The sequence below is a fragment of the Vidua macroura genome, chromosome 22, assembly GCF_024509145.1.
Source record: "Vidua macroura isolate BioBank_ID:100142 chromosome 22, ASM2450914v1, whole genome shotgun sequence".
In the NCBI taxonomy this organism is placed as follows: Eukaryota; Metazoa; Chordata; class Aves; order Passeriformes; family Viduidae; genus Vidua; species Vidua macroura.
This window is the reverse complement of record NC_071592.1, coordinates 3,443,439-3,470,206: the sequence shown is the minus strand read 5'-3', so window position 1 is coordinate 3,470,206 and position 26,768 is coordinate 3,443,439. Positions and strand designations below refer to the sequence as shown.

The window sequence follows — 26,768 nt, the reverse complement described above, 5'->3', positions numbered from 1 at the left end:
GGCTGCTTAAAAACCCATTTTAAAATCTTTGGATTAAAAAAAAGTCACTCGTGGATGTGGCAAGGCTGCTTAAAAACCCATTTTAAAATCCTTGGATTAAAAAAAAAGTCACTCGTAGAAGTGGCAAGGCTGCTTGAAAACCCTTTTTAAACGCCTGGATTATAAAATGTCACTCGTGGAAGTGGCAAGGCTGCTTGAAAACCTTTTTAAAATGCCTGGATTATAAAAAGTCACTCGTGGAAGTGGCAAGGCTGCTTGAAAACCCTTTTAAAATGCCTGGATTATAAAAAAGTCACTCGTGGAAGTGGCAAGGCTGCTTGAAAACCCTTTTAAAATGCCTGGATTATAAAAAGTCACTCGTGGAAGTGGCAAGGCTGCTTAAAACCCACTTTAAACGCCCGGATTATAAATGTGTCACTCTTGTGCCACCGTGCTGCTGCCCAGCAGCGTTTTGGCTGTGCCCGGGGATGCTGGAGGAGCAGCAGTGGCAAAAGGGAATTGCTGCTGTGGTGTGTGGCAGAACGGAGGTGCTCGAGGAGGGGTGGGGACACAGCAGGTCCCAGGGGATGCAGTTTGGGTTTCCCCTTGCAGGTCTGATTGTTCCAGCCTGGTGTCCCCCCAGGTGTGTGATAACATCACACTGCTCCAAGTCAATCTCATGATTTGTGATTCCCAAAAAGAATTTTTGGCAGATCCTCTTCTGGCCCTCCTTTGGCAACTGCTCAAAATTTGGTGTGGTCAACTATTACAGTCAAAATAAACTGAATTTAATAAGATAATTATGGTTTAAAACCTGTGTGTGCTTGAGTGAAGTGGACAAAATTAATTATAAGCACTTTGTGTGTTTTATTCCTGATTTATTAGGATCAGTTTCCATGAAACTTTCAGGTGCAGGGAAGTGCATCACTCAGGGGATATTTGGTTCATAAAAGCTGTGGCTTTTGTGTTCATCATCATGAATCAATTTTACTGGAAAACAGAGCTGCAGGTCATGAATTTAAAGCAGCTGGGTTGAAAGAGAAAAAGTTTAAAAATCCAGGAAAAGTAAATTTGGTTTGAAAGTTGTGGCTTCAGTTCCACACATCCAAACCCGAGAGTGAAATAACTCCAGGGAAAAGCTGAATTCAGAGGGAAAACCCCATCCCCGGGCAGGGAGAGCCGGAGTCGGGAGGATTTTGTGCCATCTGCTGTCAAGTGAGTGAATTTCAGCCTCAGGAAAAAAGAAAAATGCAGCTCAAAATCCCACCACACTCCCTCCGGAGGAAATCTGAAATAGGAAGGGCGCTTGGAATCTTTATTAAATCACCTACGAGATATTTTTGTCTGACTTCCGAGAATTCCATTTAATGTGAGAAGCAAATTAAAATGCAGTGGTTGTTTTAACAGTTGTTAGCAGTCAAAACTGAGATTAAAAACAACCACCCACCCCCCTGCCTGCCCCATCCCCAAAATAAAAAAATACAGATGTCACAGGTAATTACAGCTATTTTTGGCAATACAATTATTGGGTTTTTTTTTAAACAGCAAACTTTTTTTCTTTCCCTCAAATAAATACAATCTGCTCACACTAAATAAAAAAACCAAAAACGGTAATAAACAGAATGATACAACAGGTTGAAAATGAAACAAAAAAACAAAAACAAAAGAAAGAGGAGCTGTTGATAACATCGAGTCTGAAGAGATGCCATGGAGAGAAAGTTCAGAAAATACATTTTAATGGCAAGTCATAAAGGAACTGGCTGAGTATTTTCTGTTGTGGGTCATGAAGATTCCCCAGGGGATGAATTTGAGGAAGTGGGGAGCAGCAAGAAGTGATTTAGAGCCTTTGCAGCCAATCTGTTAATTAACAGCCGCTGTTAATTGCATTTCTTTTGTTCAGTGACACCATCCCAAGCACTCTGCTCCCCCGTCCCTCCTACCTGAGACTTCCAAATCTGCGCCTCGTTTGAAAGAAAGGAACCCAAAGCACAAAGCAAAGCCATTATTTGGGGATAAAAAATGCCACTCGTTAAATTCACTCGAATTTCATAGCAGAAGGAGGCCCCTGGCCTCAGCCAACTTCTGTGTGAAACTGCTCAGTGGGAGTGAAAAGGGAAATACCAATTTTTACTGAAATGATCACGCTCTGGATCCTCATTTTGCATAAAGGAGCAAAGCTCTGTTGATTGGAGGGTAACGCCAATTTAATTCTTGTCCTTTTCTAAGCCGTCCATTGCGATTATGAGGATGAACCATTTGTTCTTGGCAGGTTTGCAGCTTTTTTGCCTTAATTGTGGGGAGAAGGAAAAACCTGGGGGTGCTGTTAGAACAAAACTCGGGATGTGATGCAGCTCACAGGGAAGGAAAAGATTTTGGAGAGCTCAAGTTTAATGTTCTGGGCCAAACCACTGAGTGACAGAAAATCCACATTCATGAGCAGCAATGGGGTGAAAGTGAAGCAGCAATTCTTTTGTCTTCTTAACCTCTCAATTAAATTAAAAGGAACAACATTTTTTCTCTTTTTTTCCCCCCAAAAAAGCCTTTTCAACACCAGACTGCTTAACACAAAACCCCCAAGAAAACTCAAAATGCTGAAGGAAATAAGATTCTTCTCCCCGTGATTCTTGACACCTAATTCGAGACAAGACTACAATTGTCAAAATATTTCCCAAACATCCAAAAATATATATATATATATTTAAAGAAGAGTATTTTAACATCTACCTCCTCAACCAGGACACTTTTTTCTCTGTATCAAAGAGCAGCTAACACCACTCCAATTGTGCATTCAGCTTTTGCTCCCTCTCTGTTCCGTGCTCCTAAATAAACTCCTTTTAATGTCACTCAACTCCAGCAGCATCTGAGCAATAAACATTAGAATACAACAATATTTCTTGCCCCAATTTACACCTTGCTGGCATGAAACAAAAAATCTGGAGAATTCACACGCCTCAGCAACCAAATTTTTTCCTTTTTTTTTTTTTTCTTTTTTTGTGTGATTGTCAAGTATTTAATTTAGATTTTTTTTTTTTTTTTGCATGGAGGAAAACAAGAAATGCTCTTCAGAATGTCTGTAGACAGCCAAAAACAGTTTAAATAACAATTAAAAATGAACCTGACAGCGATAAAACCACACAGGAACAAGCTGTTTGTTTGTTTGTTTTCTTTGTCCTGTCCTAATTTTTCTCCCTGACTTTTCAGTTCCATCCCTGCTGTAATAAAGCACTTATGAGCGGCCTAAGGTGTGTTACACAGTCCTAAAAGTAGAAATAATGGAATATTCCTATGGAGTGTGGGAATAGCTGGGCTATGGGCCAGGCTGGGTGTGGACAGGAGGTGCGAGCTCCAAAGAAGATTTTGCTCCATCCCAATTCTTTCTCCTCTTTTGGGAAGCTGGAATTGCACTTTGTCACTCCCTGGTCGTTGCGGCAGCTTGGGGGAGGTGTCAGCAGCCCTGCCTGAGGGGAAAATCCACCAAAACACCGCGAGAATTTGATTTTTCTTTGAGTGATAAACACCAAATCTCACCCATTTCAAACACTTGAGCACTTCGAGCAGAGGCAGAGCTGGGCAGGGACGGCAGAAATCTCTCCTGGAGCAGCCCAGCGTGCCTTGGATGCTGCTCTTTGTTTCGTGGTTTCGTGGTTTCGTGGTTTCCACACCCCCGGGAGGCTCCAAGGCCGCCTGCTCTGTCCCTGCTCCCGGGGCAGCTTCGAGGTTTTTCCAACCCAAACCATTCCGGGATGATTCTGCTCCTGGGAGTGCTCACACTTGTGGCCCAAAGCAAGAAAGGAGTTTGCCTAAATCCCTTTTAAACCCAGTTTTAATGCAAGCCTGCACTGCTGAAGTGCCTGCAGCAATTCTTTGACCAAAGCGGATAATTTTAGATAATTCTATCACCAAAAAAAAAATCTATAATTTATTGCTAATTGATATTTTATCACCAAATAATTGATAATTTATCACCAAAGCCGATCATTTTAGATAATTTTATCACCAAAAAAAAAAAATCTATAATTTATTGATAATTGATAATTTATCGATAATTGATAATTTATCGCCAAATAATTGATAATTTATCACCAAAGCCGATCATTTTAGATAATTCTATCACAAAAAATCTATAATTTATTGATAATTTATAATTTATCACCAAATAATTGATAATTTATCACCAAAGCCGATCATTTTAGATAATTCTATCACCAAAAAATCTATAATTTGTTGATAATTGATAATTTATCACCAAATAATTGATCACCAAAGCTGACAATTTTTAATAATTCTAATCCTAAAAGCCCCTGCTCTGCTGCCACTTTATGTTATAAATACCCACTGTGGTGTATTTTGGGATGCAGGATTTTTTAGCAGCCTGCAGGCTCTGGCACCAAGAGGATCCCCCTGGTGATCCCAAATTTCTTGGTTAGAGATGGAAACCCTCCTCTTCCACTTTCCCCCAATCCCAACCCTTCCCTCCCTGGATAAATGCATCAAATGTTGTTCCTAAATTGAAATGTGCTGGTTTTTTTTTTTGTTTGTTTTTTAGCTGCTTTGTCTTTATGACAGGTGGCACTTGGGAATTCCAGCACTAAGAATTCCAGCTGAATTCCAGCAGCTTTTTCATCCCAGTGTTCCTGGAGCAACCTGCTGGCTGCACAATCTCACCAGGGCTGCCAAAGGGACACAGAGACACTCCTGGTGAATGGCCAGCACAAAAATCCCAGTATAAAAGGGAAAAAAAACCCTTTTCCAAAGCCTGGAAGGAATTTAAACAGCACAAACCTTTTAGGCTGTGTCTGGGCACACAGGTGGACTTCAATAACCAAAGTAAAGGACTAAAAACCCAAATCTGAACTTCCTAAATCCCCCAGGCTTGGCTGGAAAAGGCTTCTTTTATCTCCACTTCAAAGAAATTCCTCCCAGCTTTTGTTGTGCTGACTTTTGATGCTCAAACTTCACCTGCAACTGATGTGAAATTTGGAATTTTCCTCTGATCCAGATTTTTCCTTTATATCAACGAATCCCTGCACACTACCCAGCACATTTTGGGCACTCCCATCTCTGCCTGCTCAGAGGAGAGGAATAACCTGGTGCAGCCTGCAGAGGCAATGCTGGACTCATTTCCAGCCTTGGGGAAGGAAATCAAATCCTTTCATTTTTTTTCTGGAAGGTGCTGAGGGTTTGGGGGCTGGGAGTGGAGCAAGCACGAGGTGCTGAACGAGGCTTCAGACACTTTGCAAAAATAGCAGTGAGAAAACAACCCCAGCATCCTGCCTGACACAGGGCTCCTTGTCCCTGCCGTGCTGCAGTGGCAGTGAAAGTGTCACCAGAGCTCCTTCAAGGTGAGGAAACCAACCCCGAGCTGTGCAAGAGCCTCAAGCTGTATTTCAATTCCCCCCCCCCCTCCTCAAATCAGCCCATTTTGGTGTAAATGAGACTTTTTGCAGGGCTGTGGCTGGGTGAGATGTGCTTGGAGCGAGCCACGGGAGAGATGAGGAGGGGATTTTCCTGCTGGCAATAAAACACGAGGGAGAAGAGGAGATCTCCAGCGCTGGGAGAGGCTGTCCTCGCTGGGGCTGGCCCTACTCCTGCAGCAGGGTTTCTCTCCAGTTAAAGCCTCCAGTTGGTCCATGTGTGAGAGGGAGGATGGGAGGGTCTGTGAGCTGCCAAACACCGGTGTCCCCCAGTTCTTCGCAGGAGCAGAACCCCAGGTATGGAATCTGTGAGGAGAGAGATGGGAATTAAGGCAAAAAGCAGGGGCTGAGCTGGGCAATCCCAAGGGGTGAAGCCCTGCTCTGCTACTCCAGGATTTCACCCTGTTTTTTCTGTCTTTTCCTCACCCAATGTCCATTTTCAGATGGTGATTGACACACTGTGCACCACTGCCTGTGCAAAACACTGGGAAAAAAAACCAGATTATACCCTTGGAATGTGGGTTTAAAAATGCAGTTTTGAATGGAAAGTAGTTTTAAGAAGGCAGTTTTGAATGGAAAGTAGTTTTAAGAAGGTAGTATTAAGAAGTCAGTTTTAAGAAGGTAGTTTTGATTGGAAAGTAGTTTTAAGAATGTATTTTTTAATGGAATGTAGTTTTAAGAAAGTGGTTTTGAACAGAATGTAGTTTTTAAATGGAATGTAGGTTTAAATAGGGACCAGCTCCAAGCAAATGTGGTCCCAAACCAGCACAGCTTTGGGGGAAATATGGATGTTCCTGCAGCTCAGGGGTTCCCAGATGAGCCCTGAATGTTCCAGGGAGCCTCTGCAGAGGGCAGGAAAGGAGAGGAAGTAAAAATCCCACTATAATTCCCAGCCTTTTGATGGTTAGCATCTCTTTAGATCAGAAGGGGAAGTGCTGTAGAGCTGAAGTGCTGAAGGGGTTTGGGGCTCTCTGCACAGCCCCTGGCATCCACAAAGCCCAAAAGAGTCCCTGCAAACCCATCTCAGGTGGGCACCTGACCCCACAAAGCACCAAACTGTCCCTGCAAACCCATCTCAGGTAGACACTGACCCCACAAAGCCCTAAAGAGTCCCTACAAACCCATCTTAGATGGACATCTGACCCCACAAAGCACCAAACTCAGGTGGGCCCCTGACCCCACACTCTGTCCCAGCCTCTCAAACCCTTCTCCCTCACCCTCCTGACTCCTGAAATGAGTAAAGCCCAGACCAAGCCCTGCTCCAGCAGACTGCAAATTGTTTTTGTCTCTGCAGAGCCAGGGCCCTGCTCCCTGCTGGCAGTTACCTTTCGGACCATCTGTACAAAATCCTTGGAGTTCTGAGGTGACAGCCCCTGGAGCTGGCAGGTGCAGGCCTCCAGGGAGGATGCGTGAGCCACTATCAGGATGTTATTTCCTGAAATAAAATGAGAAACGCAGCCTGAGTTTTGGGGTCTGGGTGTTGGGATGACCCCAAGAGTGCAAAAGTCCTCGTTCTCCCAGCCCCACAGCCAAAGGAGTCTGAATGTGCAGGGTCGGATTCTCAAGGTTGTTCATTTTCCCTTCTCTAGAACATTCTCTCTCTGCCCTGCTGAGCTCTGTCCAGCAGCTCGGCCATGGCATTCTGTCTGCCCTCAGGGCAGTGTTCACATTTTATACCAAAAACTCCGTGTGCCGTGGTTAGAATAACGTGCCAATGTCTGTCATTGATGTTGGACAGTGTGTCTGTGCCTTAAACCAACAGAAAAGTGTCACCAGCACAGCGAGACATGGAGGAGAAGGAGAAGGAGAAGAAGGTCAGGACACACCCAAACCCCTCCATTTTGTCCCCTTGGACCCCGTTCTAAAAACCCCAAAATTCCACTTTTCCACCCTGTGTTAACTCAACTACCACACCACTCAAACCCTTGTGGTTTGTAATTCCTCACACAGAGTTGGCAGTTTTTTCCATGGGTTAAAATGGAAGCCACAGGTGTTTTTGACTTCGTGCCAAGGTCCCCGAGCCCCCTCCAGGGTCTGGAGCCAGCCAGGGCAGCCAGAGGGATGTGCTGGACTCGGACAGCTGAGGTGGGAGGTAAAGCCAGCTTTAGGGGCTGGTGCCCCAGATCAAGCAGCCTTTTAAAACATTTTATCATATAACAACACATCAAACTGTGAATTAAGGGGAAAATGGGATTTGTTAACATGTTTGGAGTGTTTCTCAGTTTTCAGGGTAATGGTTAACTCGCTCCTACTTGGTTTAAAAATGCTTTCTGGAGAAAACAAGAATTCCCGCGAGATTTCAGCTGTGCTGGGAAGCAGATGCTTTTTGCCTACGCAAAAATTAATTCCTATTACAACAAACACTTTAATTTCACTTGCTGGCTTTGCACAGTGGCAGCTTTGCATTTCCATTTCCAAGATCCTTTACAACCAATGCCCCACTGTGCTTTTGAATTTTGTGTGCAAACCATTAAAACCAAAGCTTAGGATGCAGACACAGGTCAGGGAGATGAAATCAGTGAAAAGACCAGAATTTAGGAATTCCCAGAATGTTGTGGATCAACAATAACAGCTAGGGATTATTTAAAAGTTTCAATATTGTGTTTAGAGAAATGTTCTAAGGTCTTTATGGGAATATAAACAGGCGTTTTAAAAAAATCAATATTGTGTTTGGAGAAATGTTCTTTATGGTCTTTAAGAACAGGAGGAAGGTCTTTATGGGAATATGATTTGGAGGAGGAGCTCGGACAGGGGAGGGAAAATGCCCCATTTAATGCTGGGAACACACAGCAGAGGGCAAATAACTCATTTATTCCCTTGGGAATAAAATCCCATATTCCAATGGGTCGGGATCCCTATAATAATTCTGCTATTGATCTTTATGGACCTCTCTTGTAAAATGAGCATATCTGAAATTCTGGTTCAGTGTCGGAGCCCAGCACATCCCTGTGGCTGCCCTGGCTGGCTCCAGACCCTGGCAGGGGGCTCGGGGACCTTGGCATGAAGTCAAAAACACCTGTGGCTTTGATTTTAGCCTGTGAAAAGCTGTCAATTTTATATGAGGAATTACAAGCCACAAGGGTTTTAGTAGTGTGATATTTGAACTAACACAGGGTGGAAAAGTAGAATTTTGGGGTTTTTAAGATAAGGGGTTCAGGGGACAAGATGGAGGGATTTGGGCGTGTCCTGACCTTCTTCTTAGTTTTCTTTTCCTCCATGTCTTGCTGTGATGGTGACACTTTTCTATTGGTTTAGGGTAGAGATTCACAGTCTAACAGAGATGATGGGAATTGGTGAGGAAATTGTAAACAGACACACGTTGTTTTGAGTATATAATGTGGGAGCGCCCAGGACTCGAGGCCAGACTGCCGTGGCTTCTGCACTAGGCGGACACGGCAGGTCAGAGAGAAAATATCATAGATAAGAAGAAATAAACCACCTTGAAAGCGCATTCCAGGCTCCTCCTTGGGCTGCGTTCGGGCTAGGGAAGCAAAGACTCTTTCGGTCTCCCTTGGGGTCACCCTGACCTTAGGAACCCCGAGAGAAATCCAGAGTTCAGGACTTTGCAATGCTGCTGGGAGAGAGCATGAGGGATTCAGGCGCGGGAATTGATCCCCTAAGAGGGGCAGATGTCAGGAATACTGGGATTGCCATGCCAGCCTGCGGGGCGCGGTTGGCACTGAAACATAAACTTTAAGAGATATAGAGATTTTAGAGGAGCTAAGATTTTAGTTAGAGATAAGCTTTACTGGAGTTAATTAAAGGGATTTTGTAAGTAGGCCTTGATGAAGTTAAGAGTTAGTAGTTAACTAATAATTGATTGCTTGTCAACACACAATGTTTCGTTAGCTGGGTTTGTAATGAAGAATATAGAAACTGACAAACAGCTTTTAGGAACATGAGACAATTGTGGGCCTCCTCTGTTCTGAAACCAATTGAAGACAAGGAATGGGAGTTCTACAAGGTTCATTTGTCATATTTGCATTGAAAAGGCAGAAAGGTCAGAATGAGGAAGACTTCATTTACTTCCTCATTTTGGGACCCCTCCCCATGAAAGGGACCACCGACCCATTTCAAGGAACAAACTCTGCATGCTTAATAGCTTTGGGAATGATTAGCATAGGAAGCGAGGAATGGGATGTACCAAATGATGAATATGTATTTGTATTTTGGATATTCAATTCTGGAGTGGATAAAAGGACTCTGTAACCATTGGAAAGGTGCAGTGTGCATTTGGGAGCTGTCCCGCACGCTGCCCGGCGCCGCAATGAACATACACTTTTAACTTTAAACTGTCAGAGAGTTTTTGTCCGTCACAGCTGCATATTGGTGCTAGATCAATATCCAGATTTCTTTAATCAATCAGCACCCCTGCGCAGCACCCACCTTTGCCTTTACATTCGCTGATGATTTCCTTCGTCACTTGGTAGCTCCTGCTGATGTAGGTGTCGTAGGACTCGGACACCGCCAGCTTGCTGACAGGGATGTGAGGTCTGGCGGAGAAAAGAGCAGCCAGGAAATGGGAAAAAAGAATTCCAAGAATCCTGTGCAAGCTCCCTGATCAGGAGGAGCTGCCAGTGATGTGGGAAATTTGGGTTATAATAAGACAGAATGTATTTTATGCATATATTTTAAACAATAATAACAAGAACAATAACAACAACAACAACAACAATAATAATAATAACAATAACAACAATAATAATAATAATAATAATAATAATAATAATAATAATAATAATTACACAACATATTAATATAATATATTTGTATAATAATGATAAATAATTATATTTATAGAAAATATAATAACACATACTATATAATTAATATAATAATTGATATATAATTAATATTTATATAAAATAATTATATATAATATATTTTTATATATTTCATACATATTGCATACATTTATATACAATGATATGTTTATATAATAAATATAAAGATAAAATATATATATACATGGATAGAGAGAGAGAGAGAGAGAGAGGTCTGGGGGGAGAAAAGCACATCCAGGAAATGGGAAACAGAAAAACAAAAAATTCCAACTGCAAGCTCCCTGATCAGGAGGAGCTGCCAGTGATGTGGGAAATTTGGGTTATAATAAGCCAGAATTTAGTTTATGCATATGTTTATATGTAATTATAAGAATGGTAATTAATATAACTATTAATAATATATAATAATATATAATATATTATTCATATAATATTATATATAGAATTATATTTATAAAAATACAATTATATATAATATATTTTTATATTTCATGCATGTTGCATATATTTTATATATAATTATATATATAAGTTTGCATCTTTCATACATATAGTATATATTATATATGTAATAATATAATTTATATAAAAATAGATAATATAATGTAATATAATAAATTGTAATATAATATAATATAATATAATATAATATAATATAATATAATATAATATAATATAATATATTTTTATATTTCATACATATTGAATATGTTTTATATATATTTATATGTTTATATAATTTATATATAAATATATAAAATATATATACCCATATAATATATTAATCAATATATTTAATATATTATATATTTTTCATGACATAATTTTCAGGTCATATATATTTTTATATACATATTATATATTTTTAATATGAATATACAATAATATATATTATATATAACATGTATTGTATATATAACATATATTTTATATATAATATACATAATATACAATATACAATATACAATATAAAATATACCATATATAATATATACTATATATTATATAATATACAATATACTATATATTAAATATTAAATATTATCTATTATATAGTATACATATTTTTAATATATTTTATTTGTATATTTTTATTTATATATTATATACTTATATATAAATATAATATATAATATATAATATATAATACCTATTTTATTTATTTATTTAAATATATATAATTAAATATTTAATATATATTTATATATAAAATATATATAAAATAAATAGTTATATAAATAGAAATATCTATAATATCTATAATATATTATAGATATCATGAATATAATATATACAATGTATAAAATATATATTATGTATATATAAAATATATAATATAATATATATTATATATATTATATATAATATTATATATAATATATAATAAAGCAAACAAACGAACAAATAAACAAACAAATATATATATATTTTTATATATATATATATCTTTTTTTTTAATATATATATAAATAAAATGTCTCTATGATCTCTAGAAACAGACTGAATCCACCCCTCCGTGGTACCTGTAGGTTGTATCGACGCTCAGCGTGGCTGCAGCCAAGTCCACCGGGGGGATCCAGGCGGGCAGGGAGCTCCCGGACACCCACTTGGTCCACTCGAACAGGCCGGGCTCCACCCGGATCTTCAGCTTGTTCTCCTGCTGCATTCCTGGAAAAAGAGAGCGGGCTTCAGGCAGCACAGGGCAGGAGGAGAGCAGCTGCACTGCCTCAGCTTGGTTGCTAATTTATTGTTTTCCTATGGAAAATAAAGTGTTTATTTGATGTATGCCCTACCATTTCTTTCTAAATAATTAAAAATTATTAGAATAAAAACCAATTAATTATAAAAATAAAAAAAAAAATTAAATTTATTTCATGTATTCCCTACAGTACCACCATTGTACACAATGTATATATTGTAGGGAATGTCAAGCTCTGGCTGGCAGCTGCTGCAATTAGAAAAGGGCTCCTTATGGATTGTGCTGATATAAAATTCATTGTCATGGAAAGAATGATTGCCATTCACTTAATATATAATATTAATGTAAATATAAGAATCTAATACAAAATTATAATATAATAATATAACAACATAGTAATATAATAATACAACAATAAATATTATATATATATATATATATATAGCTATGGAAAGAATGATTACCATTCACTTAATATATAATATTAATGTAATTATAAGACTCTAATACAATATTATAATATAATAATATAACAATATAGTAATATAATACTACAACAATAAATATTATCTGTATAAATATAAATAAATAAAAATATATTGCTATGGAAAGAATGATTACCATTCACTTAATATATAATAATTAATTATAAGAATGTAATACAAAATTATAATATAATAATATAACCATAAATATTATATATATATATATAAATATATTGCTATGGAAAGAAAGATTACCGTTCACTTAATTTATAATAATGATTAATTCAATTATAAGAGCATAATATAAAATAATGATATAATAATAGAAAACAAAATACAATAAACACTAATATAATAATACATACTATATATAATGTAATGTAATGTAATGTAATGTAATGTAATGTAATATAATATATACATAATACTATATAATATATTAATAAAATATAGTATATATAGTACAATATAGTATATATAACAATAATATAATGATATAATAATATACGATACAATAATAATAATAACGATACAGTGCAATAATACTATAATAATTAATTCAGTAATAAAATCAACAATAATTGCCATTCACCATGGACTTAGCCCATGCTTTTTATCAGTGTTACCGTGCTTTTTATCAGTTTTACCATGCTTTTTATCAGTTTTACCATGCTTTTTATCAGTGTTACCGTGCTTTTTATCAGTGTTATCATGTTTTTTATCAGTGTTATCATGTTTTTTCTCAGTTTGCCAGTGCTGTGTGCAGCCAAGGAGGAGAAGTCAGCCTCTCCCCAGGGGCTCTCACCTTTCAGGATGTTGTGGGCTGTCTGCACACACCGCAGGGAGGGGGAGCTGTAGATGTAGTCTACGATGGTGTTTGTTTCTAGCAAGGCTTCACCTGCAAGGAAGTTTTGCTCTTTGTCAATAAATCCAGGGAAATGGCACTGCAAGGAGCTGCTCCTCGTGGGTCTGGCCAAAAAACGCAGCCAGAAAAATTGTACAGCTGTTGGATTTCATTTCATCTGTAAGCCAAAAGTCAAATGATTCAACACAGCTCAAACCCAGCTGAATTCAGCTGGCTGGATGCTCTGCTAGCATAAATCACCATTTCATTACGCAGCTGGGAGACCACTGCAAACCAGATAAGAATCACCTCCACTGCCAGGCCTGTTAATATCAGGGGTTTTAGTATTCCTCTATCAGGGTTTTTAATATTCCTGTATTGGGGTTTTAAATATTTCTGTACTGGGGTTTTTAATATTCCTGTATTGGGGTTTTTTGATATTCCTATATTGGGTTTTTAATATTCCTGTATCAGGGTTTTTAATATTCCTGTATTGGGGTTTTTTATATTCCTCTATTGGGGTTTTAAATACTCCTATATTGGGGTTTTTTGATATTCCTATACCGGGTTTTTAATATTCCTGTATCAGGGTTTTTAATATTTCTGTATCAGTGTTTCTAATATTCCTGTATTGGGGTTTTAAATATTTCTGTATCAGGGTTTTTAATATTCCTGTGTCAGGGTTTTAATATTCCTGTATTGGGGTTTTTAATATTCCTGCATCAGTGTTTTTAACCATTCCTGCATCAGTGCTTTAATATTCCTGTATCAGGGTTTTTAATATTCCTGTATCAGGGTTTTTAATATTCCTGTATCATGGTTTTTAAATACTCCTGTATCAGGGTTTTTAACCATTCCTGTATCAGGGTTTTTAACCATTCCTGTATCAGAGTTTTAACCATTCCTGTATCAGGGTTTTTAATATTCCTGTATCATGGTTTTTAAATACTCCTGTATCAGGGTTTTAACCATTCCTATATCAGAGTTTTAACCATTCCTGTATCAGGGTTTTTAAATATTCCTGCAGTTCCTGCAGAACCAAAGGAGAGCAGGGATCTGCTCAGGCTTGCAGTGAGCAGCAGCCACATCTTCCTTCTGCTGGAAGAGCGAAGGAGTGGCAGCAAGGAGGGGACACTCACCCTGACAGTGGCTGTCACCACGGCAGGCTGACCTAGAAATGTCTTGAGAGAAGTGGGGACATTGAGGGGAGGGACATCTGCCAGCCCTCTGCCACAGGAGCTGCTCCTGGGCTTGGGTCATCACCCGAGTTATGTGGAGGTCACACGGTGCCACCACAGCTGCAGCCGTGTCCTTGGACCCTTGAATGCCACGGCAAAATGTGTCCTCAGACCCTTTTAATGCCACACAAAGTGTGTCCTCAGACCCCCTTAATGCCACCAGCAAAATGTGACCTTGGACCCTTGAATGCCACGGCAAAATGTGTCCTCAGACCCTTTTAATGCCACCAGAAAAATGTGACCTTGGAACCTTTTAATGGCACACAAAGTGTGTCCTCAGACCCTTTTAATGCCACACAAAATGTGTCCTTGGACCCTTGAAAGACACAAGCAAAGTGTGTCCTCAAACCCCCCTAATGCCACCAGAAAGGTTTGTCCTTGGACCTCTTGGATGCCACCAGCAGAGTGTGCCCCCAGACCCCTTTAATGCCCCACAAAGTGTGTCCTCAGACCCCCTGAATGTCACCAGTGAAGTGTGAGAGCACTTTAATGCCACCAGCAAACTGTGTCCTCTAATCCCCTGAATGCCACAGCAAATTGGGTCCTGGGGCCCCTTTACTGCCACCAGCAAACTGTGTCCTCAGACCCCTCAAATGCCACCAGCAAAGTGTCCTTGGACCCTTCATTGCCACCAGGAAAGTGTGCCCTCAAACCCCTTTAATTCCCCACAGAATGTGTCCTGGGACCCCTTTACTGCCACCAGCAAAGTGTCCTCAAACCCTTTTAATGCCACCAGCAAAGTGTCCTTGGGGCACTTCAGTGCCACCCCAAGTGTGTCCTTGTCCCCTGAGTGCCACAGCAAAGTGTCCTTGGGGCACTTCAGTGCCACCCAAAGTGTGTCCTTGTCCCCTGAGTGCCACAGCAAAGTGTGCTGTGACCCTCTCAGGTCCCTCCTGTCCTGTGCAGACTGCAAACCCCGCTGCCATGTGGAGTCTGAGCGTGCTGCTGCTGCTGCACTGTGATTTATTTGTGTTCAAGGCAGGCAGGATAATTTTAGCTGGCCCAGTTTGGATGTGACCAGCACGGAGCGCTCGCAAGGGTTTGGAGGAAATGCTCAGGGCTGGAGCTCGTGTCTCTGAGGGGCTGGGCTCCTCTCCTCACAGCTCTCCTTGGCTGGCAAAGGATTTTCTGTCTGTGCACAAACCAACAGGCTCCGAAGTCAGGGATGAGGACGGGGGGGTGGCAGAGCACTGGAAATTATTTGTGACAATATAAAGCCAGGCAGACTGATAAAAGGATACTGGTGTGGCAAACTGGGTGAAAAAAGCAGATTTTGCATGAGGTGATGGCCACACTGCTGCACTTCTCCACAACGTGGATAATAAAATCTTCCCAGTGCACCCATCCTTTGATGGCTCTGATTTCCCCCACGTCCCACATTTCTGCTTTGCCTTTTCCTCAGCTGCAGCAGCTGAAGGAGATGAGGTTTCCTTTGGAAGAGGGAAATTGCTCGGAAAGGTGAAGGGACTTTGCAAATCTCCTCGAAAGATTTAAATCCCGTTAGCTCAGGGCATCCAATCCATTTTTTCCTGCCCTGCACCTTTCCTTTCTCTGATGGGGGCTGTGGGAGGAAGATAATGAAACTTCCTGGGCAAGATCTTCATGGAATCATGGAATGCTTTGTGTTGCCCTGATTTTTAAAAGTGTTAAGTTTTCTTTTATGGTTCTTTTGAAATTTTTAGAGTTCTCATAAAACTTCTTTAGCATTCAGATAATGTTTACGTATTTCTACTGGAGTTCTCACACACTGTTCATGTAAATAATGATTGTTTTGCATTTTTCTTTGTGGGAGGAGAGAATGGATGGACTGTTGGTTTGACCAGTGTGGCTGGAGAGGTGGCAATTCCATCCTCCAATCCACGGTCACCTTTGGAATTCTATAAATACCAGATGTTCAAATAAAACTGTCTTTTTTTGAGCTTACCAAGCTTCTGTGTACTCATTTCGTGTCCAATAGTGACAGCTTTGGGTTGGAAAAAACCAAAAATCTCATGGGCAGGGACACCTTCCACTAGCCCAGGTTGCTCCAAACCCTGTCCAACCTGGCTTTGGACACTTCCACGGGTGGACAACCTGTGCCACACTCACGGGGAGCAATTCCTTCCCAAAATCCCCCCCAAAATGCCCAATCCAAAGCTGCAAGCTTTGCCTGCTGAGCAGCACTTACCCACGAGCCTCGCCTGGGTGCAGCCCAGCACGGTGATGGGAGCGTCTTTCTCGTAATCCCTGAAACCACCACTCCTCTGAGGTAAGTTGTGAGGCATGTTCAGGTTACTGCGCATGTACCTGCCTGCAGGGAGAGGTGCCAAGCTGGAATTATTCCCCCAGACAGAGGCAGGAACATCACACCTGATCTTCCCCTCTCCCACCACCTCGGCTGTGCTTTGCAGGTCCTGCCTAGGCCTGGCTCGTGAGCAAGTTTTTTTTTTTTTCCCATCTAAACCCACCAGGAATCTCACAAAATTAAATTAAACACCTCTCACCAGCTCAAAATCAGCACAGAATGTTGCTAAGGTTCTAAAATTTTTTTTTTTTTAGGACCGATTTCCCCAAGGGAAAGTAATTTCTATCCCACAACAAACATTACACTTTTAGAGGAGGCTGGAATGTCAGAGCTCCTCAGCCATAGTTTAGAAAGAAGGGAGTTGTGAAATCATCCTTTCAGTACAAGGTATTGGTGTTTTTGAGTAGAGGAATCTGTCTTTTAGGACAGATTTCTGATCAGCTCTAAGGCCAACACAGCCTGGAGTTCGAATTTGTTCTCTAGTCTGAAACCCGAGCATAATACTGGCTTGAAAACAGCAATTTATGCCCCAAAAGCCACTCCGAGCAGTGTTATTTTCATTTAACAAGTGAATGGCTCCATTTCATGAGAGCCAGCAGTGCAAAATATTTTCTTGATGGCAGCAAATGTTTTCACTGAACACTGACCACCAACATCACGACTGCATTTTCCCTTAGGTGATGCAACTGCAGAGTGCAATCACTCCTGCAGTATTTCCCCAAATATTGCCAAATGGAGTATTTCCTCCCTGCATGACTTGCTGCTGCTGGCTGCACAAAAAACATCATTTTATGTTAAACCCACAGCTTCCACCAGGCAGTGGCCACTTCTCCTTCCTCCATGAAATCCTGGGATACCCCATATAACAATAACAGTGAATAACAACGGGCAGAACACTTCGAAGTTCCAGCTGCAAAGGCTCCACTTTAATGTCAGAGCCTATTTTTAATCCAGTTTTCCAAGTTATGTTTTATTCTAATTGGTTGGTCACTTTCTTGCCCCTCAGTTCATTGGTTAGGAGGTGCCTGTGTGTGTTTGTGCTAAGACTCTTTACACAGGTGTTTATATTTTTTATTTGTGGATTCTCACAGGAGAGATTCCTTAGTTTTCACGGATGCAAACTGCCTTTTTCCAAGAACAAATTGTTATGCAAACCCATTCTCATGGCTCTTTTCCAGGGGAACTTAACAGGCTACCTGTTAATTCAGCTGAAACAGCAAGGCCTGACTTTATAATGTGGAAGAGGTTTTACAGCCACTTCTGTGAGCCAGAGAGAAGTTTGGTAAGAGGATCCACGTTTACCCCTGAAAGAATTCTCTACCAAGGTCCTTGACATAGAAACCAAGAAAGAAAGAAGGATAAATAAGAGATAAATAAGAGAAACCTGCAACTGCCTGTTCCAATGAGCGCTTTGTTTGTCTCTCCTGACCAATGAGTAAAGTGTAAACTGAAGAGTTTTGTAAGAATGTATAAAAAGCATGCAAGCTGTAATAAAAACAGTTTTCAAACCTTTTGAAAATGGAGCGTTGCTTTGTGTTGTGACTGTCTCAACTGTGACATTAAAAGGCCTTTCTTTTATCAGGTTTTACCTCAATGCAACACCCCTGGGCTCACCTTTGGCATCGAAGCACTGGGACAGCCAGTACTTCCCAAAAACCACGTCCATCCTCTCGCCGTGCCTGCAGACGAACAGGCAGCGCTTCTGAGGGCCCGGCTGGCTGCTGATCCTCAGGGGCTGCAAGGGAATTGATGCCTTCAGTTTGAGCTTTCATATTTTCCACCTTCTGTACTGCATTTATAACTCTGAACTCCATGTAAAGTGTCAGCAAGTTCTCCTCACAGCTCGGGCACACAGAACAATCCTTCTCCAGCCCAGAACCAAGGACACCGCTGCAGCTTCAGCCCAAAAAGTGCAAACAGCAGGGAATGGAGGGGAGCAAACTGGGAGGATGGGACTGCATCACCTGAGCTGGAATTGCACAATTAACCCAATATGGAAATGGACCAAAACTTATAAAAGTGTCAAAACTCGTGACCTGGGGTCCATCTTGGGTGTAGCCATGGCCAAGCTCTTGTACAGCCCAAGGTGTGCCCTTTAAAAGCCTTTTAATAAATCCCTGCTTTATTCCTCTAACTCTGTCCAGCCTCTGTTCCAGGCAGCCTCTCCAGGCACCAAAGTGACAGCAGGTTTGACCTTCAGCAGAGTGGAGAGACAACTGAGCAAGCCACAGGAGCCAGCCCCAGGCTCCTCCTGCTTTGCCCTTGTGCAAACATCACAGGGAAGGCTGCAGGATTTATTGCTTTTATGGGTTTGTGGGGCTCTTTGGGAATTTACAATCCTGGTACATTTATATATACATATAGTCCTGGTACATTTACATTTATTGTAGGTGGAATGAAGCTGCTGAAGGGGGCAGAGGATGGGGTCCTGCCACCCCAGCTGAAGAGGCACTCTGGGGACGGGGTTGTGTCATCCAAAAAACTCTGCAACTTGTGCTGCAGGGAGTGGAAAGGTAAATTTTTTTGGGGAAAAATCCATTCACTGGAAGCTTGTCCCTGATAATTTCTGGCTGTGGGGTCCCACCTGCACGTTCTGGCAGATGATGGTGAGTGGCCCAGCGTCCCCTGGCCCTTGGTCTTCCTGCTGCCTTCTCTCCAGAGCCCCATCAGCAAAGGCTTGAAGGGATGGGCAAGATGTGGTGTTCAGAATGGAGTAGGACCTGCCAAAAATAGAAAAACATTGTGTTTGGGAGTGCTCATTGTGCTCAGGCTGCTCTCAGGATGTTTCTGTTTCTTCAGGAGCCAGTGGTAATTGCTGTTGTGATATTATTTCATTATTATTTGGGTTTTAGTGCTGCCCTGAGAGCACCTTGCCAGGTGATGCACACACGTGAGGAGACCAATTCCATCTCCATGGCCGCTCCCTTGGAAACAATTCACAGAACAATTCCCAGACTTTGGCCTGGGGGGCTCTCTCCACCCTGGAATAATCTCCTGGAAAATGCCAGGACCTTCCTGATGACCACAGGGTGCTCTCTAACATCACCTGGGACCTGTCCCTGTCACTGACCATGGACTTGTGGTCCCAAGTTTGGGAATTAATGGCAGCAGGGAGTTTGCACTCACCTTTCTAGCACAAACTGTGGCTTCAGCAGAAACCTGGGGCCTCTCCCTGGGCAGTTTTCAGGGTTTCTGTGCCCAAAACAGCTTTTACACCTGCCAGGGACTCAGCCCTGTTGTTCCTGCAGTTTTCAGTGCTGCCTATTCCCCTTCCCACCTGCTTGGGAATTTATTCCCCCCAGTGCTTCCTGTTAAGGGCAGCCAAAGGGATTTAAAGGACCCCACTCTCCCTGGAGGGCCTTGCCTAATGATGTTCCCCCTGAATAAAGCTCTTGTTCCCAGGTATTCAAGGACTTTGACCAAAACCTTGGGGACTAAAATGTGACAGGCAATTACAGAAGCTGCCTCGACCCTCTGCTGACTCAGTTACCTCTGCTTAGTCATTAAAAAAATAGAACATTATCAGGTAATGGATGTGGTCATTTAGTTGGACAGAAAGAGTCGCCAGAGCTGGCACTTTTCAGTGCCTTAAATACATCAGGAGCTGCTTCCTGATAGCAGCAGTCAGGATAAAATCTCAGAGGGGTTTCAGAGCTGGCAAAACAGCCCCGAGTGACTCTGCCAGTGGGACAAAAATAGGTCACCTGTGTGATTTATATGATTTAAAGGAGGAAAACACCCACAATGGTGTTGGTCCTGATCTATTATCTGCTGGAATTAGGGTGCAAGGATGACACTGAGCTACTGGATTATTCCGGAGTTCCCAGCAGGGGCTGGCCCTGCCCTGAGGAATTGTTCCCCTCGTTGTCCAAATGCAGATAGAGCATTGGAGTCAGCACTGATCCATCCTCAGTGACCCCAGAACTTGAATATCTCAGTGTGAACGGAATCTCAATGTGAACAGAATCTCAGTTCTCACTGAGGACCCATCTCTATTTCTGTACAAAGTGAATTTCTCACAGCTGTCAGCCCTTCCTCCCATTTAATCCCTTTCCTGCCTTGCCCATATGACATTTTTTAAGGACACTGGTCTGGAGAATACCAAGGATTTTTTGGTTACCCCACTTCCCTTTGCCCCCAGGAGCTACCACACAATTTCTGAGCCTTTCTTTCTCTCTAAACCTTTTAATAAAGGCCACAAACGCTTCTCCATCTATTTATAGATGGCAGGATTTGCTGGGAATGGGGATGAGGCAGAGGCAAACTCTCAGTGTGCCTGGAGAAGAGCCACCAGCCTGTCTCCAGTGCTGCTGGAAAACACAAACTGCTGAGGCTGCTCCAGCTTAGTCATCTCCTAAGGACACTGTTTGGAAGCTTTTCCCCAAAAACCCTGGATCCATCTCCTGTCTTCTGGATGGTGCCTTGTCTCCCCTGCTCTGGCAGGGATAAATGAGGGGTAAACGAGTGATTTCAGGACCAGCATTCTGTTTAATGAATTCCCACTAAAATCAAGAGGCATAACCTTATTGAAATATGAGGGCTGAATTCTCACTGAAGCCAATGACAGGCTCCTGAAAATCTAGGGAATGTTCCTGACCCAAAGTCCTTTTCAGCAGGGAATTATGCACGGAAGATGTCTCTTCCCAAATTAACTCTCAAATTTACACCTTGCTGATGGCAGGCCCACCCCAGAGGTGCCTGCACAGCAGTGCCTCCAGCAGCCATCTGCTCCAGCTCCAGCAGCCAGCAGCGAGTCACAAAGAGCTGCTGCAGCATCTCAGCTGCAGAAATCACCTTGTCCTCTAACCCCACGCTAGGGGACAGCATCTGCTGCTCCTTGGCTGATGAGATGAGGCTCTGTGTGCCAGCTCCTTCCCCTCAGTGCCCTTCTCAGCATCCCTCCTCGCCGCCCCAGGTGAAATCCCAGCTGCTGCTGCTGCTGCCTTCAGTTTGAGCTTTCATATTTTCCACCTTCTGTACTGCATTTATAACTCTGAACTCCATGTAAAGTGTCAGCAAGTTCTCCTCACAGCTCGGGCACACAGAACAATCCTTCTCCAGCCCAGCACCAAGGACACCGCTGCAGCTTCAGCCCAAAAAGTGCAAACAGCAGGGAATGGAGGGGAGCAAACTGGGAGGGTGGGACTGCATCACCTGGAGCTGGAATTGCACAATTAACCCAATATGGAAATGGACCAAAACTTATAAAATGACTTGGGTAACATCTTGGGTGTAGTCATGGCCAAGCTCTTGTCCTGCCCAAGGTGTGTCCTTTGAAGGCTTTTCAGTAAATCCCTGCTTTATTCCTTTAACTCTGTCCAGCCTCTGTTCCAGGCAGCCTCCCAAGGCATCACTGAGCCCCTTTCTGCAGCCAAGGAAAGGGGAGGAGCAGCTTGACCTACCCATGGAACACCCAGGTGCCACATTCATCCGCCTTGGTGATGTAGTTTTCAGGGAGCAGCCCCGAGCAGCCCGTGGCAAGGGAAATGCCATAAATCCAGCCCTCGCTCGTGCTGGTTTGCTCCACTGGGGACATGAAAATGAAATCCCCCGGGACCAGCTCCAGCTCATCGTCGTTCTGGGGGGTGTAGGGGTAGATCACTTGCAGAGTCTGGGGGAGAAAAAGCACAAAATGTTGTTAATGGATATCACATCAAACAGGCCCCCCGCCAGGTAATAATTAGCACAGACTGCAATTATCACAGAAGGCTGAATAATAATCTTTATTTTAAAACCCATTGCTCTTTTTTATACCCTAGCTCGCTGCAGGTGGAATGGATTGGTCCTTTAGTTAAAACACCATCACCACTGGCTAATTAAGAAACCACCCTTCGGTAAACAAATCTCCATAACACATTGCACGTGTTCACAACAGCAGCAATAACCAGCAAGTGAAGATAAGAATTGTTTCTCATTCTTTTCTCTGATCTTCTCACAGCCTTTTCCCAGAATGATGCCAGGGAAAGTTGTGTTTGTGGCCAGAGAGCTGCTGCCACAAATGCAAAGGGACCTTCAGCAGAGGGGTGATTTTTTGGGGGTGAAACGAGCTCCAGGAGTTTACCTCGTGGTTGACGAAGCGAATGTCGCGGGAGAAGATCGCGGCCACCCAGTCACAGCCCAGCTTGACGTCGATGCTCTGGGCCAGCTTCTCCAGCGTGGGCAGGTGGCTGCTCTGGAAGTGATAGGCCAGGGTCACGTGGAGCTGCTTCTTGTGGGGCTCCACGTGGACATCTGCAATGGGGAGAGGAGGGCTGAAAACCCCTTTCTGCCAGGTTAGTGACCGTGGCTCCAACCCTGACGCTGTTGAGCCAGGGACGGGCGAAATGACTCGCACGGTTTCAGAAGGCAAAATGAGCCTTTATTCAAAAGCACTTCTCTCTTTTATAGAGAACATCGTGAACATTCATTCCATTGGTCTTAGAGTAAAAACATCTCACCTGATTGTTACACTGGACTTAGGTCAGTGTGGTAGAACAGATCTATAAACAATGTGAACAGAAAGCAAGATAATAGATTGTTTATAGATTGTTAATAGATAAAAGATAATAGATTGTTTACATTCCTCTGGGACTTCTTCCCAGGCTTAGCCTGGCAGAAATCCTTCTCTTTTTCTCTCTGACTGAACTGAGAATATCCACACAACAGAGCTGCACTTGCAAAGATGCTCCAGTGGGACAAGATGGAGTTCAGCTGGAAATCTGGGAGTGGGAGGTTGTTGCTATTGTATTAGGGACAGCTGAATAAAGCAACACAGGCTCCAAGATCTTCCCAGAAGGCAAGAGCAAAGTTTCTTAGACATCACATTCTTTTATAGACTGTTCTGAGAAAGCTGGACCTGATGGCTCCTCAATCAACACCCCTCACCTCATTGGCTAATTGTGAACAGCACCCTTCTTGTAATCATCTTACAGGTAAAAAAAAAATGTTCAAGACACCAGCTGCAAAGATTAAAGATGATTTTAATCCTTTCTCTGAGCTTTCTCAACGCTCCCCCAGAGCAATGCCTGGGAAAGTTCATCTGACTTTCTCTCTGAGCAGACTGTCAGAGGTGTCTAACATTGCACCCCGGATCAAATGATCAGAGATTTGGGGTCTGATTCAGCCAGGGAGCCAGACAAGGCATCCTTGCAAACTCTGGACACACACAGGATCTCCTGCCAAAAAAAAAAAAGAGATTTTTCCAGGCAGGAAAATCCAGAGGCTTTCATGAGCAGCTGAGGATCTTTCCAAAATAAACAGGTTAAAAATCATGATTTTTACTCTCCCTCCATTGTTCTCTCTGTTGCAGTAAATTACAAATCCATGGAATTTTCAGGTTTGTTCAAGTTGATTAAATCTTTTCCCTGGACATTAGTTGGATTATCAGTTTAGCCACTGAGGGTGAGGTATTCCCAAAATGTGGAAACATAATAATGATTCAAAATAGTCCTGCAGAAAAAAAAAGAATCTGCACCAGGAGATGATTCCAGGTGAAAATATTTGGGCTCTTCCAGTAGATGTGGAAATCATAGGATACATTGTTTGCACATAATTTATTCTTGCTTATTCAACCAAAAATTGCAATTAGATTTGACTGATTATTCAGTCACAATTGCAGCTATTCAGAGACTTGGCTCCGAGTGCCAGCCAGGGGTAGCTTTGCAAGCTCATCCATCTTTTTTTTTTTTTTGTTGCTGTTTTTCATCAGCAATAAAAAAATATGTTCAAGATCTCTAAAAAAAAAAAACAACCCAGAGACTTTAATGTGATAACCTGACCAAGCTGTGGCTGCAATGCAGCAATTGCTTTCCCCCAAAAAACCCCAATTTGGCCTGAATTGGAGCAGCCTCAGGGCAGAAGATTGTTGGAAGCCACCAATGCTTCTTTATTCTGGGTCAGTGGGGTTTTTTTTGGATAAAAATTGCATTTTTGGCTCTGCTGGAGGGAAACACTGACCCCACTCTCACGTGGCTGCAGTGTCCTTGGACCTACCTAATGTCTGCCTTCCTTTTAAAGATAAAATTCCCTCCCTCTTCTAAAGGGAAGGGGAGTTCCAGGTCAGGTGAAAGCAACAAACTCCAGAGGTTCTGGACACTTCTGGCTCCCTGCTCTGGAGCAGGGACAGACTCAGAGCAGCCCTGCATGGCTGGGGGGTGCCTGCCCAGCACGGGAGCACCCCAGGAATGCAGAATTTGCTGCATTTGGATGCATTTAAGCTCCAGGATAAGCCTGGGATTGGGAAGGACTAAACCAGTTGTGTTGTGGGCAGGCCAAGCTGAGCTCTGCAGTGCTGGAGGGTGGGATTTTGGTGTTGTGGGTGCTGTGACTTCCCAGTTTGGAGGTGACTGGAGGACACTCAGCCAGGTTCAGCAGTGGAGAGGATGAGATTCTGGTTATTCCCCATCCAGAAGCAGGAGAGGATCACGGACACGGCCCTGTGAGCTCTGAGGTTGGAAAGGGCACTTGGGGTCTTCTCCCAGAGCCCTTTTCACACCTCAGAAATGCAGTGAGAAAACAACCACGGCCTTGAAATAGCCGGGGAAAGTTCTGTGGTGGTGGCTGGAGGTGGTGAGCGGGGCAGGAAACAGCTCAGAGCAGCTCTGTGAAAGGGTAAAGAACCACCAAACGTCAGCTTCCCCTCCAGAAACAGCACTGCAAACTCAGGCTGAGACATCTCCCAGCTGAAAAGCCAAAGCACCCGCTGGGATGTTTGAGTTTTCACTTAAAAATCAGGGATTTGCTTTTGAGCTTTACTTCTTGGTGGCATCAGAGCTTTGGGGTTCTGTAAAGGCCCAGACTGTGAGATTTGGCAGCTGCTTTGCTTCTTCATGGCATCAAAGTTTTGGTTTTTCTGGCAGTGCCTAAACTGGGCTCTTATGGAATCAAAGTTTTGGTTTTCTATCAATGCCCAAGCTGAGATTTTTTGGCATCCAAACTTTGTTTTCTCTGACAATGCCCAGGCTGGGCTCTCCTGACACCAAACTTTGTTTTCTCTGACAATGCCCAGGCTGGGCTCACCTCACACCAAACTTTGTTTTCCTGACAATGCCCAGGCTGGGCTCTCCTGACACCAAACTTTGTTTTCCTGACAATGCCAGGCTGGCAGCTGCCAGAGCAGTCCCTCACCTGCTTTGGAAGCCGCCTCTGCAGCGAAGTCTGCAGCGAACTTCTTGAGCACCTCAGCACTTTCCTCCTTGACGAAGAGCCCGATGAAGTTGGAGGAGGTGTAGAGCTCCAGGGGCAGCGGGGCGGGGAATTTGCATTTCCAGCGCATCACCGTGGCCTGCAGGGCTTCCGTGAGAGCATCCACCTTGCTGTCCTCGCACTGCCAAGGAAGCAGGGCAGCAAGGCTCAGGAAAGGAAAGGATGTGGGTGGGTGTCAGTGGTCTACCCTTCCCCTCATGCAGTGAGAAAAAGCACAGGGGTGTGTGGGGAAAAAAATGTTAAAAAAATCTGTGTTTAGAGATCCTCGGCCCCTCCCTTGTCCTCAAAGCAGGATCAGCTATCCCCAAGTAACCTCCCCAAGCTCCCCCCACCCATTCTCACGCTAAGGATCACTGGAGAGGATGAGAATTCAGTCTTCTGCTGCTGCTCTTCCCTGAAAACAACAGCTTAAAAAACCAATTACCTCCTCCAGCAGCCCAGGCATCGGCAAAATCCCCCCACATCTCCCCCCCCAAAGCCAGGATGAAGTCTCCAGGCTGAGCCTGGCAAGGAAAGGCTGAAGGAGAGAGGAGCTGTGCTTTACCATGAAGAACTGGCAGAGGGTGATGTGGGGGAAGATGTTGTGAGCTTTGTTCTTGCCACAGATCTGCTTCGACTGCTGCCAGAACTCCGAGAGCTTCTGCGCCAGGGGCCCGGTGGGGCGCAGGTACAGCACGTACTCCCGGGGCAGGGTGTCATCCAGGAACGGGTCACCCACGTGGGAGAAGAGCCTGGCAGGCAGAAAGAACTGTTAAATCGAGAGATAATCAGCGATTTTCTTCCCCCAACAAAAGCAGCTCCCCCTGCGCTGGCTGCCGGTCGTTGTCCCTTTATGGGAAAACGCGGCGCTGGCGGGTC

At 43.0% G+C, this 26,768-nt stretch overlaps 1 protein-coding gene across 1 annotated transcript in view; it reads right to left on the bottom strand.

The window, feature by feature from the left end:
• Positions 1 to 3,127: 3,127 nt before the first annotated feature.
• The window catches only part of UBASH3B (ubiquitin associated and SH3 domain containing B), a 70,041-nt gene continuing 46,400 nt past the window's right edge, over positions 3,128 to 26,768 (bottom strand). The window contains exons 3-14 of the mRNA XM_053997008.1: positions 26,455 to 26,641; positions 25,833 to 26,031; positions 22,789 to 22,958; positions 22,130 to 22,338; positions 19,312 to 19,447; positions 18,342 to 18,462; positions 16,611 to 16,733; positions 13,167 to 13,259; positions 11,701 to 11,845; positions 9,780 to 9,886; positions 6,719 to 6,828; positions 3,128 to 5,699 (exon numbers count right to left, since the gene is read on the bottom strand). Coding sequence (XP_053852983.1) covers positions 5,562 to 5,699; positions 6,719 to 6,828; positions 9,780 to 9,886; positions 11,701 to 11,845; positions 13,167 to 13,259; positions 16,611 to 16,733; positions 18,342 to 18,462; positions 19,312 to 19,447; positions 22,130 to 22,338; positions 22,789 to 22,958; positions 25,833 to 26,031; positions 26,455 to 26,641 — 1,738 coding nt within the window. The 3' untranslated portion in view covers positions 3,128 to 5,561. The remainder of the gene's footprint in view (positions 5,700 to 6,718; positions 6,829 to 9,779; positions 9,887 to 11,700; positions 11,846 to 13,166; positions 13,260 to 16,610; positions 16,734 to 18,341; positions 18,463 to 19,311; positions 19,448 to 22,129; positions 22,339 to 22,788; positions 22,959 to 25,832; positions 26,032 to 26,454; positions 26,642 to 26,768) is intronic.